Genomic DNA, 20429 nt, shown 5'->3' on the forward strand with positions numbered 1-20429 from the left:
GAATGGCAGGGTGTGGCTAGGAAAGATTTCTCACAGGCACTGCCTGGACAGGCCGCCCCTCCGGCTCCCACCATCCTCATCCAAATAGTAAGTTCTCGCGAAACGTGCGGGTTACCACGTAGCCAGTCCACTGCTCCACCCCCACCTAGACAGCTGCACTCCAAACCCAGGTTGTACCTCACAGTAAATGTAGTTCAAACGCAAGAAGCCTTAAATTTTCATAGAATCTGACGTCTTCTTATAAACACTACTCCTAAGCGACTTTTTTCTCTGAGATTCTACACTCTTTAGTCTTGGGAGGTGAAGGGGACGAAATATTTGTAAAACCAAGGAGGGAGTAGCTGCCATTGCTCTCGCCATGGCTCCGGAACCGGCAAGCACCTTCGAACCTCTCTGCCTCTCCTTGCCCGAATAGGTACTGCTCCTTGAAGACGCGGCGATGGCGAGGAAGATGGTGCGGGCGGCTGGTTGGTGCCTGACCTGCCTGGACGCGCTGGAAGCGGCAGGAGACGCGGCCTCGCTGCGCGGCCCCTTCGCAGACCTGGCCGTGGCACTGCTGCGCCTGGGGGAACTGGTAGCGCAAAGGCCAGAGGAGCGCCTGGGCCGCGCGGGCCGCCTGCTTCGGGGCTGCGTCCCCCCACTGATCGCGGCCGTCCGCGGCCACCTGCGGCATCCGCGCGATCCGCAGCTGGCCACCTCCCGGCGCCGGGTTTGCGCTCTGGCCAGGACGGCCCTCGGCGAGCTCCTGGTGCGGCTAGACCCTGGCGCCGCAGCCCCGGCGGCCGGCTCGTGGAACGGCGCGCTTGCCCGACGCCTGAGGCAGTTGCACCAGCTGCTGGTGGCGCCGGAGCCCGAACCCCTGCACCTCGGCTTGCTGGACCCGCCGCTGGCCGCCGTGGTCTGGCACTGCATGCGCCTGGCCGCCTGTTCTGCCCCGCCCGAGAGGCTGCACCTGGTGGCCCGCTGCGGCCGGCTGCTGCAGTTGCGAAGCGCTGGCGCCCGGCGCCTCGCGGGGATCAGCGGACCTCCGGGGAGAGGCCAGGGAAGGACTGAGCCAGGACGAGAGCGCGCGGCGCTGCGGGCCGCGACCGAGGCCCTCTTTCAGGGGTTCCGCACTGGGCTACTCCGCCAGATCCTGGACACCTTCACGGACACGCAAAGTCCTCTCCTAAGGCTGGTCCAGGAGGCGGTGGCGACTCCCGCAGACAGCGCCCCTTGTGATGACGTGGCCTTGCCAAAGAGGCTCCAGCTTTTCCTTGCTACTTTCCATGACAGGGCCAAGCAGATGCTCAGAGTGGCTCGCTTGGCATTGGTTTGCTGCCCACGACAAGAAATCGGCAGAGACATGGAGGCCGCCATGGCAGGCATTTGGGGGCTTGTGGTGAGAGTGCAACAGCTTTTCTCAGGAAGCCCCCAAGGGTCTGGCCGGGACTGGAACCCTGTCACCCTGCAGGCCCTGCTTCGGGCTTGGGCCAGGGAATCCGAACACCTGTTGGCATGTTTTGATGATGTTCTCAGTATTCCTGAGTTCCTGAGTGTGTCCATTCAGGAAATGACCAAGCACTTGGATTTCTTTACATGGGCTTTGGAGAGTGGAGATTCCAGAGAGCTTTCCCTATGTGTGGCATATCTACAGGGCCGGGCCACACACATAGCACAGGTAATGAGCAGATGTGTGGGCCGGGAACGAGATCCCATTTTCCGGAATGGCCTGAGAGTCTTGATCCAGCAGCTGGAGCAATCTTCATTGGTCTTGCGTGCAGCTGCTGAGCGCTGTTCACATGAATATGGCTCTCCAGACACTGATGCATTTTTAACCATGGCAAAACATCTGATCTATTCAGCTCAGAGCCTCAAAGAGGGGCTGGATGGGACTAACCACCCAGATATCCTCAGCCCCCTTCGGGACCAAGTCCACAGGTTTGACATTGCTAAGAGACAGCTTTATTTCATTCTCCCCAGCCTCCAGAGCTCTGCAGCACCTGAACTGAAATATCAGAGAGCTCCTGGGTTAGGCGAAAATGACCCAGGCACCTCCGATCCACCAACGGACCATTCTCCCCACCCTTTGATTCCTGACATCTGTCCAAAGAGGAGGGGCTCTCCACCCCCTGCCATCAGCAAACTCTTCCTTGCTGTAGAGAGCCCTGACCACCAGGCAGTGGCCTCAGCTTGCACCAACCTGCTGGAGCATGATGCAGCTGTGGGTGCGGCCCAAGAGGCCCAGACTGGAGAGGGGCCACTGGGGCCAGAGAGGATGATGGAACTCCAGGGTATCTCAACACTGGCACCTCCTATTATTGACCTAGCAAAAGAGATAGCACATTGCACAACTGCTAGAACTGATAGACTTCTGGAAGTGGCTCTCCAGCTGAACGGCAGGACCAGGGAAACCAGGCAGGGTTTGGCAGCCATGGCTGGTGACTGGTACCCTCTGTGTCAACAACTGTTTCGCCACAACCCAACAGCTGATCTGCCAGAGAGTACAGCAGTGTTCCTGGAGCTTCAGCGGAATTTAGCCTCAGTGGTTCAACTAGCAGCTAAAAGTGGTCCCATGGATTTGGATAAAAACAGACTTGATTCAACTCGCCATTCAGAAGTGCTTTTACAAATGCAAGGCACATTGAAGGAGGCAGAGACTCATGCTAAACAGTTGTTGGACAAGGTTTTGGCCTTTGATGGTCTCCAAGCCCCCGAGTCGTGGGAAGAAAGTGTTGAGGATGGGTGCCTTCTATGGTCAGTGGCTGTCCAAGACCTGCTCCAGTACATGGAGCATCTCAGTGAGAGAAAAGGCCTGTTCCTACTGCCCCTGCGGCTGGCAATGAAGAACCAGCAGGGATTGCAGGAAGGGTTGGATCAGGCAGCAGATGTTTCTCAGAGGCTACAAGAGGCTGCCAGGCTGTCCAGCCTACTGTGTGGGGATGAGCAGGAAAAGGGTGAGGTGTCCTTTCTGCGCAGGGAAGTTCATGTACTCACAGATGCTCTGCTGGATGTGGCACAGATCTTGGCCTCCTCCCCCAGACCATCTCCCAGCCTGTCCACACGCTTTGAACTTCTCAGTTTGGAGCTCACCCTTCAAGCCAAGGCCTTGACTGGCCACCTCAGCATCATCAATGCAGACTACGAATGTGCCTTCCAAGAGGTTATCTGCCCAAGGCCTTCTGTCTGCAAGGACCCCCAGACTAGACCAGAAACCTCCCTGGAAAGAATGGTGTCTGGTATCCAAGCTGTAAAAGAAATTGTGGTAGAAGGTCAAGAGTACGGGCCCTGCCAGGAAGACCTCCTTATGACTCTGGAGAGCATTCTGACCCTCACCAAGGAGGTGGCCCAGAGAATCCCTGTGCTCCGAGAATACCCAGAGGAGTGGGGAATGCACATCCTAGGCTGGCTTCGATGGGAGTGGGCAGCCAAGGCCCACTATGCTGTGACCCAGCTGCAGGCCTGGAAAGGTGGTCACACCAAGGCCTGGAGACATCTGACCCAGTGCTTGAAACCTGGGGAGGAGCCAGCAAGGGCCCCAGAACAGGATTCTATGCAGCCCCAGTTCTTCTGCGAGGAGGATGCAGCAGAAGCCACTGAAATGGGCAGTGTGGATTCTCAGAGTGCTGCCCCTGGAACTCCCCTAGGGAGCTCAGTGACGACCTGTATTGCTGAGCCAGCTGTCCCTGGGACAACCACAGTGGACCCGAGCATGGTAGGATTCTCAGCATTTTTCCTTCACCCCCACCTCAGTTCTCTTTCTAGTAACCAAGGACCCTGGCAAGTTCCAGAAAAAGCTGTCTTGGTGTCCATGTGTGTAATTCACACTAGGCAGGCAGCACACGCAGACTTTAGGAGCCCGAACTTGGGAAGGAGACTGTCTGGGCTGTGCCTGCCTCTACCGTTTCCTTGTTCTGAGATCTCAGAGAAGCTTTGTAGTCATTTGGGGCTTCAGTATTTTTCTTTTAGAAAATGGGAACTTTGATAATTTCCTGATGAAGAATTAATGAAAGCATGCAAAATATTTGCACTTGCCTAGCATATAGTAAGTATAAATGATGTCTGTAATTATTACTGTCGTCCATGAAGTTTTTTCCTGATGACTCTAACTGGAAGTGATTCCCTTGCTGTGACGGACAACACTCCTCCTCTGGACGGAGATGCAGATGCTACCTCTCTCCTCAGTCCGGGTTCTATTGTTTGAATCCAACTTGAATCAGCACAGGCAAGAAGGATTTATTGGAAGGATGTTGGGTCTACTGAACACCGTTCACACACATTCATTTCTTTCCAGGGCAGCAGACAGGATACTTAGGCACCATGGGTCCCAAACATTTGATTTACTTATTTTTGCCCATGACCAAAGTCAGTGAGAGTTATCATAGGTTGGCAGTGCCTGAGAAGTTTCCAAGCAGAAATGCTCAGCCCAGCATGTGATGCACAACCTGAGCTATCCCCGTTATGACCTTATGCCTAGCTGCACTAACCCCCTCAAACTGTTCCCTGGGTCTTCTCCTGAGATGAAACCAACCAGACCATGTGTTTCTCTGCCCCACTGCTCTTTACTTCACATGCCTCAATATGATGTCATTACCATGTGAAGGGACCTTATTCCCAAAGGAGCAGGGAGGAGAGCAGGCACAGTTCCCTTTTTCCCTGCAGCCTGACTCTTCTGTGCTCGGACTCTAACTTTTAGGCTTGCCTCACTCCATATCTCCTGGTCTCATGAATTCAGGTGCCGTGCAGCCTCCTCCTTTTCTTACCAGTTTTTCCATAGGGTCTTCTTGATATATACTTAAAGCCACTGGATTCACTGACTTAACATATTCTGTTTCTGTCAGTTCACCTGATACATTCCCCTTCTCATCAATATCTGCTGAGGGAGCATTTCTCATAGGTGCAAGGCAGGGTGACACTGGCCATCCAGAAGCAGGAGAGAGCAGCAAATTCTGCAGCCCCCATTACCATGCCTGTCCATGAATGGACATCATCTCTCCCATTGGAGGTTTCTTCTGGATGAAGAGCAAAGCCTCATGATTCCAAGGTTTCTACCCCAGGGAAGCACTGTCCTTGTACACACACAGTTCCAGTGTGAAAAAACCACAGGAAAAAGGACTCTGCCTGGAGGGCTTATCCTCAGGTGTGTGGGAGAATCGCCATCCATGTTGTGTGTCTGACCCACTCTCCCATTCTCTGGGGCTTCTGTGGTGCAGAGACACACCCTCCATTCAACCCAGAACAGCACCTGGCACAGCCGTCAGAACCTGCTGAGGGAGCTCATGGGTTTGGGAAGGGGCTTGTGCATCTTCTGGGCACTTGTAAGTCACCATCTGGAAATTCTTTATTCCAGTTATGAGGGTCTCCAATACACAGTCCTAGGTCTCTTTCGTGATTGAAGACCCTAGGGACATTTCTAAATTTGGACCTTAAGAGGTTGCTGACTGTTAAATATGGGTTGAAAAGAATATTTCCTAGTTTCCTAACCCTTGAATCAAGGACTGCCAAATCACATTTGCCATTTTCTCCCTTCTTGGTCTTTGGTCATTGCAGGTGAGTCTTAGTGTCAGCTTTCTCTCCCCTTCTCTTCTCTTCACCTATGCCTGGGCCCCATCTGGGTGGCTTGCTGGCCCTCAGTGTAATTAGTCCCACCACAGAAGAGGCTTCAGCATTCAGGGGACATCCCATTCTATCTAAAACAAGGCCAAAAAAGCAGTAGAGTACATTGCAAAGGTGTCAGATGGTAGGGACGACTTAATTGAAGAAGTCAACACAAAAACAATAGCAAAGCCAGGTGACCTCTCAATGTGTGCTAGCTCAGAAAGGCTAAACTATCAGCAACTGAACTTTATGGATTCCGACTCCTTCTTTAGGTCCTTCCTGCCAAGCGCAGTATCTGACATATTGCTGGTGCACAGTAAGAGATTTTGAATGCTGGCTAGGATGCTGAAGACAGTCTAGAAGTTCAGAAGAGGTTCAAAATTGGGGTAAAAATGATCAGAGGAGGCATGAGCAGATTTTCTAGATGTCTTCTAAAAGGAGGGCAGTGTTAAGTTGAGCTTCAAAGGAAGTATGAGGCTGAAATTGCAAATGAGGATGGGAAGAACTTCCCAGGCAATAACAGCTCTGAGATGAGCTTGAACCCAGAGGTTCTCCCAGCGCTTTTGAGATTTAGATTTGCTCCTGATGTGGAAGTGGATACTGTGTGGTTGGAGAGGGAGGCAGCCTGCAGGTAGGCCTTCTCTGTGGATGCTCTTCACCCAGCTCCAACTATGCACCTGGCTGGTTGCTGTTCTCGGCATCTGGACAACTTCTGAGTCAAATGTGAGAAATTAGGATGCTTGGACCACGCTTGGGGCCAAGTGCCCAGGTGATGCACCCACATTCCAGGTCAAGTCACTTAGAGCCCATCCTCTGCAATGTCCTGGTGCCAGATGCACATATGTCCTCTCATCTGTCACATAACAGCTGCCCACTTAAAACACCCATCTGAGCTCTGTAACTACAGCCTAAGTGTACGATCCATCCATGTCTTGGTCCATTGAGTGCTGCTATAACAGAATACCTGAGACTCCATAGCTAATAATGAAAAGAGGCTTATTTGGCTCATGATTCTTGTAGCTGGAAAGTTTAAGACCAGGCATCTACACCTGGTGAGAGCCTCAGACCGCTTCAAGTCATGTGGAAAGCCGAACTGGAGTCACTGAGTACTGGTGAGACAGGAAGCGGGTGGAGAGAGGTGCCAGACTCTTAAAACAACCAGCTCTGGAGGGAGCTAATGGAGCAATGACTCTCTCACCACCCCCCGACCCCAGGGAGGACATTCATCCATTCGTGAAGGATCAACCCCCAGATCCAAACACCTCTCACCAGCACCACCTCCCAACATTGCCACATTGGGGATTCAATTTCAAGATGAGCTTGGGTGGGGAAAAACCAATTTTATCCAACCATAGCATCCCAACCTGTCCACAGATGATGAGTTTTCTCATTCCACCATCATTAGCCACAGTGCTCTTCCAGGGTGCTCAACTGTGAGGGAGGATGACAAGGACACTGACTAACAAGGTATGGGTGAGGGACACATGCACCCAGCAGGTCTCTCCACAGGGCTGGCACAGGTGTCCTTTGATTTCCACTCCTTTCTTGGTGAAATATTTGCTGTGCTTATAGCCTCAGAGCATATAGAATCATGAACCTCTATCTCCCAATTTAGAGAGAGTCTACCGTCATATTCATGACCTTGCACTTTACAACAGCTACAATTTTTCCCCTTCTGAGGCATGAGTCTGCTACTTTGGGGAATTTGGGGAGAAGCAGGAATGGGGGTGGGCCTGGAGGTTCTTTTCACCCATGTTCCCTGCCCCACTTGCAGCAAGGGCACAGCCCCTGACCTTGAAGAAATCAGGGTCTAGTGGGTGAGTTAGAGACAGGGACGCTCTTGACCATTTGTTACTGGATTTACCTCCAAGTGCAGAGCAGCTTGTCTTGATTCCAAGGTCTAGAAAAGGCCTAAGGGAGGCTTCACTAAAGGTTCAGTAGGAAAATCACCTGGCCTCGCTGTGAGTGCTCAACCCACTGCTAGATATCAGAGGCTGCTCTTTTTCTCTTTCACTAGAAAGTAACAACAACTGGCCAGGCATGGTGGCTCATGCCTGTAATCCCAGCACTCTGGGAGGCTGAGGTGGGTGGATCTTGGGTCAGAAGATAGAGACCATCCTGGCTACCACAGTGAAAGCCTATCTCTACTAAAAATACAAAAAATTAACCTGGTGTGGTGGCACGTGCTTGTAGTCCCAGCTACTCAGGAGGCTGAAGCAGGAGAATCACCTGAACCCGGGAGGCGGAGGTTTCATGAGCCAAGATCGTGCCACTGCACTCCAGCCTGGGCAACAGAGCGAGACTCTGTCTCCAAAAAAAAATGAAAATAAAAAAATAACAACAACCAAGTTAACAGGGAAAAAAAGTCACAATTATTCGCAACAATTGTTCCCTTTCATGTAGAATAACTGACATGAAAGTGTTTGGGCTCCCAAAGTTAAAACATTCAAAGATGCCTGAATTTCTTCAAGGGGCTACAGACTCCGTTCTCCCATGAAAGGCCTGAACATTTACAGAGGAAAACAAAGTGTGATACTTTAACTCTTCTGGGATCTAAGTGTGCCAGATTTCTGTTTATACAAATTCTGGGTGAATGCAGCCTAAATTAATAGGGAATCATTTCATCTCCTCTTCTCACTTGGAGAAGATTGCCGAGAGCTGCTAGAATTGGTAAATTGGGGGTTTTTCTTTAAAAAAAGAAAAGATAAAAAGGACGTTGACTTCTCCACTGTATTTTAAAGGTCTGAGTGTCAGAAATTTATGAGTTCTAGCCTGTTGTCTTTCAGCAGCAAAGCAGCCCCCAATCCCCATCCCCCCGCTGCCCAGCCACAGCAGCGGTGCCCGCTGAGCTGAACCAGCCCCTCCCAGAGGACGGCAGCACGGACAGGGACAGCAGAATCACCCGGATCACTCGAGCGATGGCCAAGGAGGTGTTCCTGATGGCTCAGAGTTTGAGGAGGAGAGGATGTGTCCTGGTACTTGGGCTTCAGTCATCCGTGATGGTGGGAGGACTGAGGATGGTGTGGGGACATGGGGCTCCCAACTGCTGCCCTCCAGGAGCTGGGGTAGCCCTAGGCAGCTCCCAGAATGGAAAGGCCACACTGCGCGGTCATTCAGCACTCAGCATTTTATGTACTGTCTTCATTCTGGGCATATCATAAAGTTCACCTCACGTCTCTTTCCCTCTCTTCTTTGGGGCTCAGTTACAAAGACTTTGTCTTATTCCACCAGCGAGGATAATTTTCCAAAATCTACAACTTAGTAAAATCAAGGTCTCTTTCATACTCCAAAAGGATGAACTGAAGGGAGGCACTGACATCTTTTTTTTTTTTTTTGAGATGGAGTCTCGCTCTGTCACCCAGGTTGGAGTGCAGTGGTGCAGTCTCAGCTCACTGCAAGCTCTGCCTCTCGGGTTCAAGCCATTCTCCTGCCTCAGCCTCCTGAGTAACTGGGACTACAGGCACCCGCCACCATGCCTGGCTAATTTTTTGTATTTTTAGTAGAGACGGAGTTTCACCGTGTTACCCAGGATGGTCTCAATCTCCTGACCTCGTAATCCGCCGACCTCGGCCTCACAGAGTGCTGGGATTACAGGCATGAGCCACTGCGCCTGGCCTGATATCTTTTTAAATTCCCTGAAATAGAGGAAACGAGGACTGCAGCCACCTCAAGGATAGCTGCTCAGGAACAGCACAGCCTGGCCAGGAGAGCGCTGCTCCCCACTGGCTTCGGGGGGCCACTTTCAATGATGTGTGGCTTTCAATGATGTGTTAGAACAATGATGTGTTCTAACTCTCTTTATCCCTTTCCTTGATTAAATTTGGTTAAGCATCGTTTAATATCAATGCACCAACATGGAAAAAATAAAAGAAGTCCATCTACTGAGTGTGTAGACTAAAAGGAAGCAATTGAATGTCACCAAGAGCCATTCAGGAAACCCCTTCCAGTGTGGGTCTGCTGAGTTCTATTGGCTCCAAAATCCATGGCTGGGCCACATGTGGCCCCACTTTCTCACCCTGGCAGAGAGGAGTGTCCAGGAGAGAAGAGTGGGTGTCAAGGCGGCATCCCCTGACTAGGTAACTACAAAGCCAAACCCAGCAGCCCCACCCCACTTAAGACATGAACCTTTTCTTGTCCTGTCCTGCTCCCAACCACTGCCCACCACAGCCAATCAGCCTGTTGAACACCTGTGTGCCAGCAGCAAGCAAGAGCCACTCCTGCAGTCCTTATCCAGGTTAGGGGACTGCAGCGGTAATGTGTGTAAAATAAAATATGAGAAAACGGGATGACAGGGGCTGTCTCTCACCCTTCCCTCTCCTGTCCTTTTAGTATTCCTTTTCATTCTTAAAGACCGATGCTTCTAAAATTAGGCAACCAAACCCCATTTAGTACAGGAAGAAAGCTGGTAGAGGCAAAGAGCTCACCCTGACCCAAGACTTATTCAAAGAGAAGCCAAAGATATGTTTTAGGACTCACTTGCTAATTCAAAACAAATTCTCAAGGGTATGAGGACCCACGTATTCTCCTAGGAGGTCGTAAACAACTAGTGCTGCCTTGGGTATCTTGGGTGGGTCTTGGTTTGGGATTGCCAAGACATCAGTCTTTGAAAAGGAAGGAGCAGCACAATGCCACATGACCTGGTACAGGTCTGGCTAGTTTCGGAACAGCTGCTTGAGTCCTGCATTTCAAAAAAGCTTTCCCTGTTTCCAGAGGTTTCTCCCACTGGCCTGCCATGAGGTTGGAATTGCTTAGAAGTAGGTATGGACATGGCTGCACTCATTCCCTTCTGATTGGAATTGCAAATCCCTCTAATGTCAAGTTTATTAGGGTTGCTTTCTTGTTGACTGGACAAGCTGGGGCCACATGCCGCACAGGAGAGAGAGCCAAGAAGTGGTTCCCCACCAGGGCCAGCCACTGAAAAGCATGGGGCAAGCAAAGTGAAGTCCTGCCCTCTGAGTTAGTGTCCGTTCTTAATGGCATTTAGGAGGCGCCTCCGCAGGGCAGCTGCAATAGCCTGATGCCGCTTTTCGTGCTTGCTGACAGCTAGAAAGCCCCACTCCTTCCTGTCCCCGCTTGTGCCCCTCATCTGGGCAAGCCAATAGGAAAGCTCAGACTCGGCCTCCTTTGGCACCAGTGGGAAGTTTAAGCCACATAACCCTGGCCCTTGTGTGGAAGCCCTCATCCCAGCCAATCAGTGTAAAAGCCAAGCCAGTCTCCTTTCCTTGCTCTTTCAAGCCATGTCAGACCTGGTTGGTAGTCTGCCTGCTCTTCGGAAAGCCTCCTTCTGTGACTGACAACCCTTTTCATACCTTCTGGGTTCACATTTGGCATCATCAGTCCTGATACCTGAACCAGATTTGGGGAGGGGAAGTCCATCCTCTCTGCAGGGTGCCAGAGCCTACAGCAGCAGGACTCGTGATGTTTCCTGGGTTTTCCTCTTCTGACTATGTCTACTTCCTATGGCCTGTTGAAGGGCCACTTACCTCCTCATCCCAGACAAGGAGGTGAGGTTTTGGTGTGGCTCTAATATTTGCTGAAGCAGCCTATCTTTTATTTGTGTTAGTTGCCTCAACATTCACCTTTTTTTTTTTTTTAAAGAGACAAGGTCTTACTCTGTTGCCCAGGCTGGGGTGCAGTGACACAATCCTAGCTCACTGCAGCCTCAACCCTCTGGGCTCAAGTAGTCCTCCCAACACAGCCTCCTGAGTAGCTGGGACTACTGGCACACCACTGTGACCAGCTAATTCTTTTATTGTAGAGATAGGGTCTCACTGTGTTGCCCAGACTAGTCTCAAACTCCAGGCCTCAAGCCATCCTCCCACCTTGGCCTCCCAAAGTGCTGGGATTACAGGCATGAGCCACTGCACCTGGCTGTTTAAGATTTCATTTGAATAGAGGGTTCTGTTGCTTAAAAAAATAAGAAAAGGAATGGAAAAGTTGATTTAGTCCAAATCTCTCTTTTAAAGTAAAGAAAAATGAGGTCCAAAAAGGTCAGAATTTCAAATCAGCTAATGAATCGGTGGCTACAGTCTCTGAATCATTAGTTTCCAGCTGGTAAGCTCTACATGTGACTGTAGTCCTTTGGCCCTGGGTTCCAGCCCCCACCCCCTTCAACCTGGATGTTTCCCATACCTGGCCCTCGCTAGGAACCTCATACCTGCCCTAGACCTGCTGAAAACTAACTTTGAGCCTAGTGGAGGCCACAGCCTCTGTGGGGATGGGCTGGATCATGACCAGGAGGCTGGACTTCCTTCTCTTCAGCAGCCCCACACAGATAGATGGGCCCCTGCCACCTCTTCTGCTGGCTTTCAGGACAGTAAACTTCTTGCTAACCCAGGAAGATTTGAAGCCTTTGGAGGAGGTTAAGGAGATCACAGTTTAAGCTAAAATATATTTATTTTGTGGGCTGAAGTAAGTTGTGCCAAGCAAGTTTTGGACACTTTTTGGTTTACCACCAATTTCTTGATATTCGAACTCTCATTTCTTTGATATAGACCAAAGATCAGCTCATTACTTCTGCTAGGAAAATTGCAACGTCTGGACAAGACTTCGCCAAACTCATCTGCGTCATTGCTAAGAACTGCATAGATCAAAGATGTTCCCAGGAGCTTTTGTGTGTGGTGGAGCAGGTTCAAACAATGAGCAACCAGCTCCGCATCATCTCCAGGTAAGAAGTAGCTCTGCTTTCTCAAGACCTGGGAGTGGGGTAGGGGTGACGTCATTCCTTTAAAAAATATACTTCTTTTTATTTTTATTTTTTGGAGACAGGGTCTCTGTCACCCAGGCTGGAGTGCAGGGGCACTACCATGGCTTACTGCAGCCTCAATCTCCAGGGCTCAAGTGATCCTCCCACTTCAGCCTCCTACATAGCTGTGACCACAGGTGCATGCCACCATACCCAGTTGATTTTTTTTGTTTTTTTTGAGACGGAGTCTCGCTCTGTCGCCCAGGCTGGAGTGCAGTCGCGCAATCTTGGCTCACTGCAAGCTCCGCCTCCCAGGTTCACGCCATTCTCCTGCCTCAGCCTCCCAAATAGCTGGGACTACAGGCACCTGCCACCACCCCCGGCTAATTGTTTTTGTGTTTTTAGTAGAGACGGGGTTTCACCGTGTTAGCCAGGATGGTCTCCATCTCCTGACCTCGTGATCCACCCGTCTCGGCCTCCCAAAGTGCTGGGATTACAGGCGTGAGCCACCATGCCCAGCCCTGATTTTTTTCCCTTTTTGTAGAGACGAGGCCTGTCTATGTTGCCCAGGTTGATCTTCAACTCCTGGGCTCAATAATTGTCCCTCCTCTGCCTCCCAAAGTGCTGGGATTACAGGTGTGAGACATCACACCCGGCCTTTTAAAATTTTTTATCCTCCAAGAGTTTACATTTATTTGGGAATTATTAAATAAATATTCACAATATTTAAAAATATTGGCCAGGCGTGGTGGCTCAAGCCTGTAATCCCAGCACTTTGGGAGGCCGAGATGGGTGGATCACGAGGTCAGGAGATCGAGACCATCCTGGCTAACACGGTGAAACCCCGTCTCTACTAAAAAATACAAAAAACTAGCCAGGCGTGGTGGTGGGCGCCTGTAGTCCCAGCTGCTCGGGAGGCTGAGGCAGGAGAATGGCGTGAACCCGGGAGGCGGAGCTTGCAGTGAGCTGAGATCCGGCCACTGCACTCCAGCCTGGGCGACAGAGCGAGACTCCGTCTCAAAAAAAAAAAAAAAAAATTACAGAGGGCAAAAAACACACTTAAGCTAGAGCCATTTCTCATTTTATCACAACTACATTATATCTGATAATATACACAAGAAAGTAAAAAACGATTTAACCTGGGAAACTAGTTTCTGAGCAAATGTGAACATAAAGTAACTGTAAGAAATTTTTAAAAGTCAAATGTGTTAGAACTTAAGTTGCCCTTTAACACTGGTTTCTACTCCTTTCAAAACACCAGGCCCTGACTCCAGTGATACTGCCGTGTTTCCAACACTGCAGGGTTAATCTACAAACACAAAGGACTGGTCTTACTTTAAAACAATGCCTGGGCTGGGTGTGGTGGCTCACACCTGTACTCCCAGCACTTTGGGAGGGTGAGGCGGGTGGATCATGAGGTCAGGAGATCGAGACCATCCTGGCTAACACAGCGAAACCCCATCTCTACTAAAAATACAAAAATTAACTGGGCGTGGTGGCAGGTGCCTGTAATCCCAGCTACTCGGGAGGCTGAGGCAGGAGAATTGCTTGAACCTGAAAGGCGGAGGTTGCAGTGAGCCAAGATCACACCATTGCACTCCAGCCTGGGCAAAAGAGCAAGACTCCATCTCAAAAAAAAACGAAAACAAAAAAAAGCCTGAATTTTGACCATTAAATCTCATTTGTGTTTTTACTAATCATATCTAACAAAAAACAATTGCATTTTAAAATACATTAATTGCAAAGTAAATGTACTGCAATTGTCATCTGCCAAAGATAAACAATGCCAGCATGGTGCTTATGTGAAAGTTAATCTATTCAATATGCTCAAACTCTGGAATTGAGCAATTTTCATTAATTGTTTCCTTATAACAACTTCCCTGTTGGTAATCTAGAACATCATAATATAATTATAGAATCAGGTTTCATTTCAACCTGAGTCCCTGCGTTTCTACAGCGGCACATTTACCAACAAAAACTTCGTTTAATAATTTTTTTTTTTTTTTTTTTTTTGAGACAGAGTCTTGCTCTGTGGCCCGGGCTGGAGTGCAGTGGCCGGATCTCAGCTCACTGCAAGCTCCGCCTCCCGGGTTCACGCCATTCTCCTGCCTCAGCCTCCCGAGTAGCTGGGACTACAGGCGCCGCCACCTCGCCCGGCTAGTTTTTTTTTTTGTATTTTTAGTAGAGACGGGGTTTCACCGTGTTAGCCAGGATGGTCTCGATCTCCTGACCTCGTGATCCGCCCGTCTCGGCCTCCCAAAGTGCTGGGATTACAGGTTGAGCCACTGCGCCCGGCCCGTTTAGTAATATTCTTATGGAAGAGCTTCATAGTTAGAACTATTACCAATTGTTGTAAGACATAAAAATTGCATTGCCAAAATCAAGGCATATAAATTGTTTTTAAATTAAAAATAAAACCTGGCTTCTGTTCTCCAGGAAATAATATTTCAGGCACATCATTTTCTTAAGATTAGCTACTGGGCCCAGTGCAGTGGCTTGTGCCTGCAATGCCAGCACTTTGGGAGGCTGAGGTGGGCAGATCACTTGAGGTCGGGAGTTGCAGACCAGCCTGGCCAACATGGTGAAACCCCATCTGTACTAAAAATACAAAAATTAGCTGGGTATGGTGGTGCATGCCACTGTAATCCCAGCTACTCAAGAGACTGAGGCTAGAGAATCGCTTGAACTTGGGAGTCAGAGGTTGCAGTGAGCTGAGAACTCGCCGCTGAACTGGGCGACAGAGGGAGACTCTGTCTCAAAGATACAGCAACTACAATTAATTTTAGCATTGCAAATATGAGTATTGTTGTAAGGGTACCCAAGACTTGCTTTAATCAGGTAGACATGGATATGAAACACTCAGACATGGAAATGACCATCATGAAAGGGGAAGTCGTTACACTCACAGATCCCTAGAAACAGAAGGCACAGATGCCATGTAGGGCCACCAGGGAAGCACCAGGGTCGGTCAAAAGGCAGAAGTCAGAAGGAACCATGGGCAAGAACATTGACTGTGGTTTTCACAGGAAGGAATGGGTGAGGCAGGGAAAGCAGGCTAAGCAGTTTAGGACTGGTTAGTTTGAATCATTTTGTTGGGCTCTGGGGGTCTAGGGTTGTCTCTAGCTGTCTGGAACCTGGCCTTGGGATGATTAGGACAGGTGACTAGCGGCTTGGAATGTTAGAGCTTGATGAAGGAGGTGGTTGGGGGCTGTGGGCTCTGGATTGATTGGTTCACGTGTGGAAGGTGTGCTTAAGAGGTGAATCATTTACTATCCCTAGGAACTGACTAGCCCTAGGAAGTGGCAGTCTCCGAAATACAGACAATAAAAAGGCATGATTGTTTTAAACACAGGTTTATTTATCAAGCTGTCAATCTTCTAAAGGATCTGGAAGTCCTGAAATTTTGCCAAAGTTGAAGTCACTTAAGTTTCACAGCATTTTCATTCTCAGTGGTAGAAAACAACTTGTTTAACTAAATTTAGTTACATTCAGTTTCAAACAAATACCATTGAGATGTGTAATTCAATTAGGAAGTATGAGCCTTATTTCTAATTAGAACTTTTTTTTTTTTTTTGAGACGGAGTCTCACTCTGTCACCCAGGCTGGAGTGCAATGGCATGGTCTCGGCTTACTGCAACCTCTGCCTCCTGGGTTCAAGCAATTCTCCCACCTCATCCTCCCAAGTAGCTGGGATTACAGGCATATGCCACCATGCCCAGCTAAGTTTTGTATTTTTAGTAGAGATGGAGTTTCACCATGTTGGCCAGGCTGTTCTCAAACTCCTGACCTTGTGATCTGCACACCTCGGCCTCCCAGAGTGCTGGGATTACAGGTGTGAGCCACTGTGCCTGGCCTGATTAGAACTTTTAATCCTAGCCCCCAAAACAGTTCTATACAACATTTTTCATTCTCTTTCATTAGATAAGGTAGTTGGCATTTGTTCTGCTTCTCAGTTATTTTCATTGAAAACATACTTCTTAATTTATAGATACTGTCATATTTTCTTAAATAAAACTTGTATTTTAAAAAGTTAATTTAGACCTTTAGAACATTCTTTCTCTGTGCGGGGCATGGTGGCTCACACCTGTAATCCCAGCACTTTGGGAGGCTGAAGCAGAAGGATTGCTTGAGGCCAGGAGTTCAAGACCAGCTTGGCCAACATGGCAAAACCCCATTTCTCCTAAAAATACAAAGATTAGCCATATGTGATGGTGCATGCCTGTAGTCCTAGCTACTCATGAGGCTGAGATGGGAGAACTGCTTGAACCTGGGAGGCAGAGGTTGCAGTGAGCCAAGATTGTGCCACTGCACTGCAGCAGCCTGGGTGACAGAGCAAGACTGTCTTTAAACAAAAAAAAAAAAACTTTCTCTGAATAGTCCCCAGTCCTCACAGAAGCATCCCAGCTTTCTGAAAGAGAGTCACATTGTAAAATCTCCTAGTACTTATTTGAGATTGCATCTGTTACTTGGAGTAAAATCCACTTTTCTCCGTCAACTTCCAAGTGTAAAGGCCTCCCTGGCAAGAAGCAAGTCCTCTGAAGAGCTCCTAGTGGAAAATGCACAGCAGCTCCTCCAGGCTGTCTTCAAGACCATGAGGGCTGCAGAAGCTGCGAGTCTCCGGGTAAGTGCTGACTCAGAGAGTGGGGGCTGGCCTGGGGTACACATGCACACCACAACTCAGGGTCACAGGTCCACAGACACGTGGCAAGCTGGAGACATTCACAGCATACCCTACCTTCCTCTTAGTGGCTATATTCAACTTCGTTCCTTTCCCACACCTGTCACCTGATTCCTGTGTATTTCAGTTTGGCTAATTTCTCTCAACCTACCTTCAGTTTCACTGATCATTTCTTCACCTGTATCTAGTCTTCCGACGAGCCTGTGAAAAGCATTCTTTATAGCTGTTACCATGTTTTTTCTTATGTGTAGCATTTCTGGTTTTAATAGTTTTTTTCTCTTTATTAAAATTATCCATTTGTTTGTCCTTTTTGTCCGCTTTTCCCACTCATATTATTTTAATTTTCCTATCTAATAATTACAGTGGGCTCTGGGATATAGGGGTTGTCTCTAGCTGTCTAGAACCTGGCCTTGGGATGATTAGGGCAGGTGACTAGCAGCCCTGAATGTCAGAACTTGATGAAGGAGGTGGTTGGGGGTGTGGGCTCTGGATTGGTTAGTTCGCATGTGGAAGGTGTACTCACAGGTGAATCATTTTGCCCTAGACAAAACCCTACACATAGATGCGGACTTTTCTTGTGTTGTAGCTCCATGGGTTCTATACACTCACACTAGCCTATTCTTGGCTGTTAGCAGTTTGTTAAAGTTTTGGACTAAATCTTCTTATCAGATTATATGCCAGCCCATCTTCCTCCTGTGCTGTGTTCTATGTAAGCCGGTGCTTACCTCTGTCTCTCCTTGGAGGTGGCTGTCTTTTCTAACTAGTTAGTTGCCCTTCAACCTTAGCTCTCTAATCGGTTCAAGAAAAATTATATTTTTGTAGATTATCTGACTTTTTCCTCCTTTTTAGGATGAGAACAATACTCTTGCCAGCTTTCTGTATCCTAAGTGGAAGCTGGAAATAGAAAGTATTTGAGTGCCCACCAGAACACCTTGCTTGGGGCCTCTGTGTGTGCTGTCCCACATGTGCGAGACCCACCCCTGTCCCTGCACTTCCACCGCCCCTGCCTGGCTCCTTGTTATCCTTTAGACCTGAACTAAAATTCCACCTCCTCCGAAGGGATGACACACCTTCACTATAGCTAAACTAAATCACACTCACTTTCCTCTATCTTAGTATGTTGTATGATTCTTTTGTAGCACTCGTCACAGTTTGTAAACATACATTTGTTTTCATTCCTTGCATTTATTTATTTGTCTGGCTCTTTTCTTAGAATGTAAACTCCATGAAGCCACAGACCTGACTAGTGGTCTAGTGTGTTGAGGTGTTGAAAATAGGATGAGAGTTTTCATTTCAAGTTTAAAGAAACTTGGTACCAGTTAAGTTCATAGCACATAGATGAAACATGCTCAGTGAAAAAACATTTTTAAAATGTGCAGATTTCAACTACAAGTTCCAGAGTTCCTTGAATATAAAGAAAGCTGAGAGAAAAGCTCAGGCCTGGCCCCTGTGGAGCAACATCTCTCCCTCCCCGCGAGCTCTGGTCACAGCCCATGGCTTTCTACTGATCCCGCAGTGCCAACCACATCACTGAGGCAGAACTGCTGCCTTTCCCCCATCTCTGGACTGTTTGGATGCAAGAGAACCTGAGAGCCGGGCTGAGCATCCGTGGCATACACCTGTGTCCTGGCTCTGCTTGGGCCACCATCCTAAAGACCCATGGATATTTTGCATGAAGCAAACCGAATAAAGTAATATCCAAAGGGAGGAAGAACTTGGAGTGGAGGGAAAATTTCTAAAAACCAGCTACATTCTCAGAACTTTCCACTGGGATCAATATAAAGCCCTTTGGTGCATTTTGCTCCTTCTTTCAGAATGGGTAGGCTCCAATTCAGGGCAGCTGTCCAGATGTGATTCCCTGATCCCTGTACAATTAGGGCTGGAACATCAGAAAGCTGGTCCCTACCTCACTCAGAGGAATCCCGTAAGGAAGACTCCAATCAGCTGAAGCTGGGCAAGTGCACAGGTCCCCCAGTGCTGAATTATCTTTCTGTCCTCCAGGGTTTGAGAGAACCTTCCCCAGATCCGGAGGAACTGGAAGTTGCTGCCTTCTGCCGGCAGTGGAGGAGGAAGCTGCTAAAGCACAGACTTCAAGAAACCTCAAACATGGCCTGTGATGAGCTGGGCTTGCGGAATACAAGCACTAAACCACCCCCAACACTCGCTACCCTGGTTCAGGAAGCAGTATAAAAGCGAAGAGATAGCTCCCAGTCAAGCACCCTGTTAACCTGTACTCTGACCTGACACTCTGGCAGCCTGTGGGAAGCGCCTTTTTTTTTTTTTTTTTTTTTTGAGACGGAGTCTCGCTCTGTCACCCAGGCTGGAGTGCAGGGGCGCGATCTGGGCTCACTGCAAGCTCCGCCTCCCGGGTTCACGCCAGTAGCTGGGACTACAGGCACCCGCCACCACACCCGGCTAATTTTTTGTATTTTTAGTAGAGACGGGGTTTCACCGTGATGGTCTCTATCTCCTGACCTTGTGATCCGCCCGCCTTGGCCTCCCAAAGTGCTGGGATTACAGGCGTGAGCCACCGTGCCCGGCCTGGGAAGCGCCTTTTAAGTTGAATCAGACTGCAGGGTTACAGGGTGACGCGGTGGTTTTGGGTGGGTGCAGTATGGCCAGGGTCCAGCCTTGCACAAGGCTGCCCTGACAACATTACTTGTTAGGGAACATCCCTGGGACCCTGGTGAGGCTGATTTCCTTGTGAGAAGGACACACGTTTCTTGGCTTGGAAAGAACAGCACATGTAAACTGTGGAAGGAGAGGGAAAACATCCAAGTGCCGTCAGCTTAAGCCTTTATTAAGGTGTTATGATGGGAGACCATTCCCAGAATGTTCTGCAGGGAGCCAGGAGCTGAAAGATGTGTAAGTTAGATAGAGGCGGTGAGTCAGAGCTCCCCTTGCTCAGGTATGCAGACACTGTTCAAATTTCAAACTGATGGGAAACAGGTGTGCTAGTCAGGGGACAGGATGCAAGGACTGCGCATCGGGGCCGCTGAGCTCAGGTGCTATCTTGTAAATCTGGGTTTAACATTTGGGATGGAGAGGAGCAGTTGGGAGCTAAGGACTTAGCCGAGGCAGTAGGAGTCTTTCAGTTCTTCGGTGCCTTTCACAAAACCTATTTGGGTAAAGGAGAGCAAGGAGACTGGTGACCTTCACCTCAGAGGCTGAAGCTCAGGGCCAGGAGCAGAGACCTAAGTCCCCGCCAAGGGTCAGGGAAGGAGGCTGGGGGTGTAGACTGGGATTTGGGTTACCCTGGAGGCAGGGGCGAGGGTCTTGCTTGTCTGGGGGGCCACTGTAAGCCTCCAAGATTCCAGCGCAGCCCTTTTGGGGGAGGGGCCAACTGGATACTGCATGAGATTGAATTGCCCTGAATGGGGTGGGGTGGTGGCTTGGATTTATAGTAAATAAAGACAAGGATTTTTCCTTTTTTTTTTGAGACGGAGTCTTGCTCTGTCGCCCGGGCTGGAGTGCAGTGGCCGGATCTCA

The 20429-nt window shown here is 49.2% G+C and overlaps 1 protein-coding gene across 1 annotated transcript in view; it reads left to right on the plus strand.

Annotated features, from left to right (window-relative positions):
* LOC117062832 overlaps positions 1–19130 on the plus strand; it is a 57475-nt gene extending 38345 nt beyond the window's left edge. Inside the window, exons 4-8 of the mRNA XM_033176728.1 lie at positions 416–3694; positions 8364–8552; positions 12072–12244; positions 16766–16883; positions 18942–19130. Coding sequence (XP_033032619.1) covers positions 416–3694; positions 8364–8552; positions 12072–12244; positions 16766–16883; positions 18942–19130 — 3948 coding nt within the window. The remainder of the gene's footprint in view (positions 1–415; positions 3695–8363; positions 8553–12071; positions 12245–16765; positions 16884–18941) is intronic.
* Positions 19131–20429: the final 1299 nt, after the last annotated feature.

The sequence above is a fragment of the Trachypithecus francoisi genome, unplaced genomic scaffold (assembly GCF_009764315.1).
Source record: "Trachypithecus francoisi isolate TF-2019V2 unplaced genomic scaffold, Tfra_2.0 Lachesis_group17, whole genome shotgun sequence".
In the NCBI taxonomy this organism is placed as follows: Eukaryota; Metazoa; Chordata; class Mammalia; order Primates; family Cercopithecidae; genus Trachypithecus; species Trachypithecus francoisi.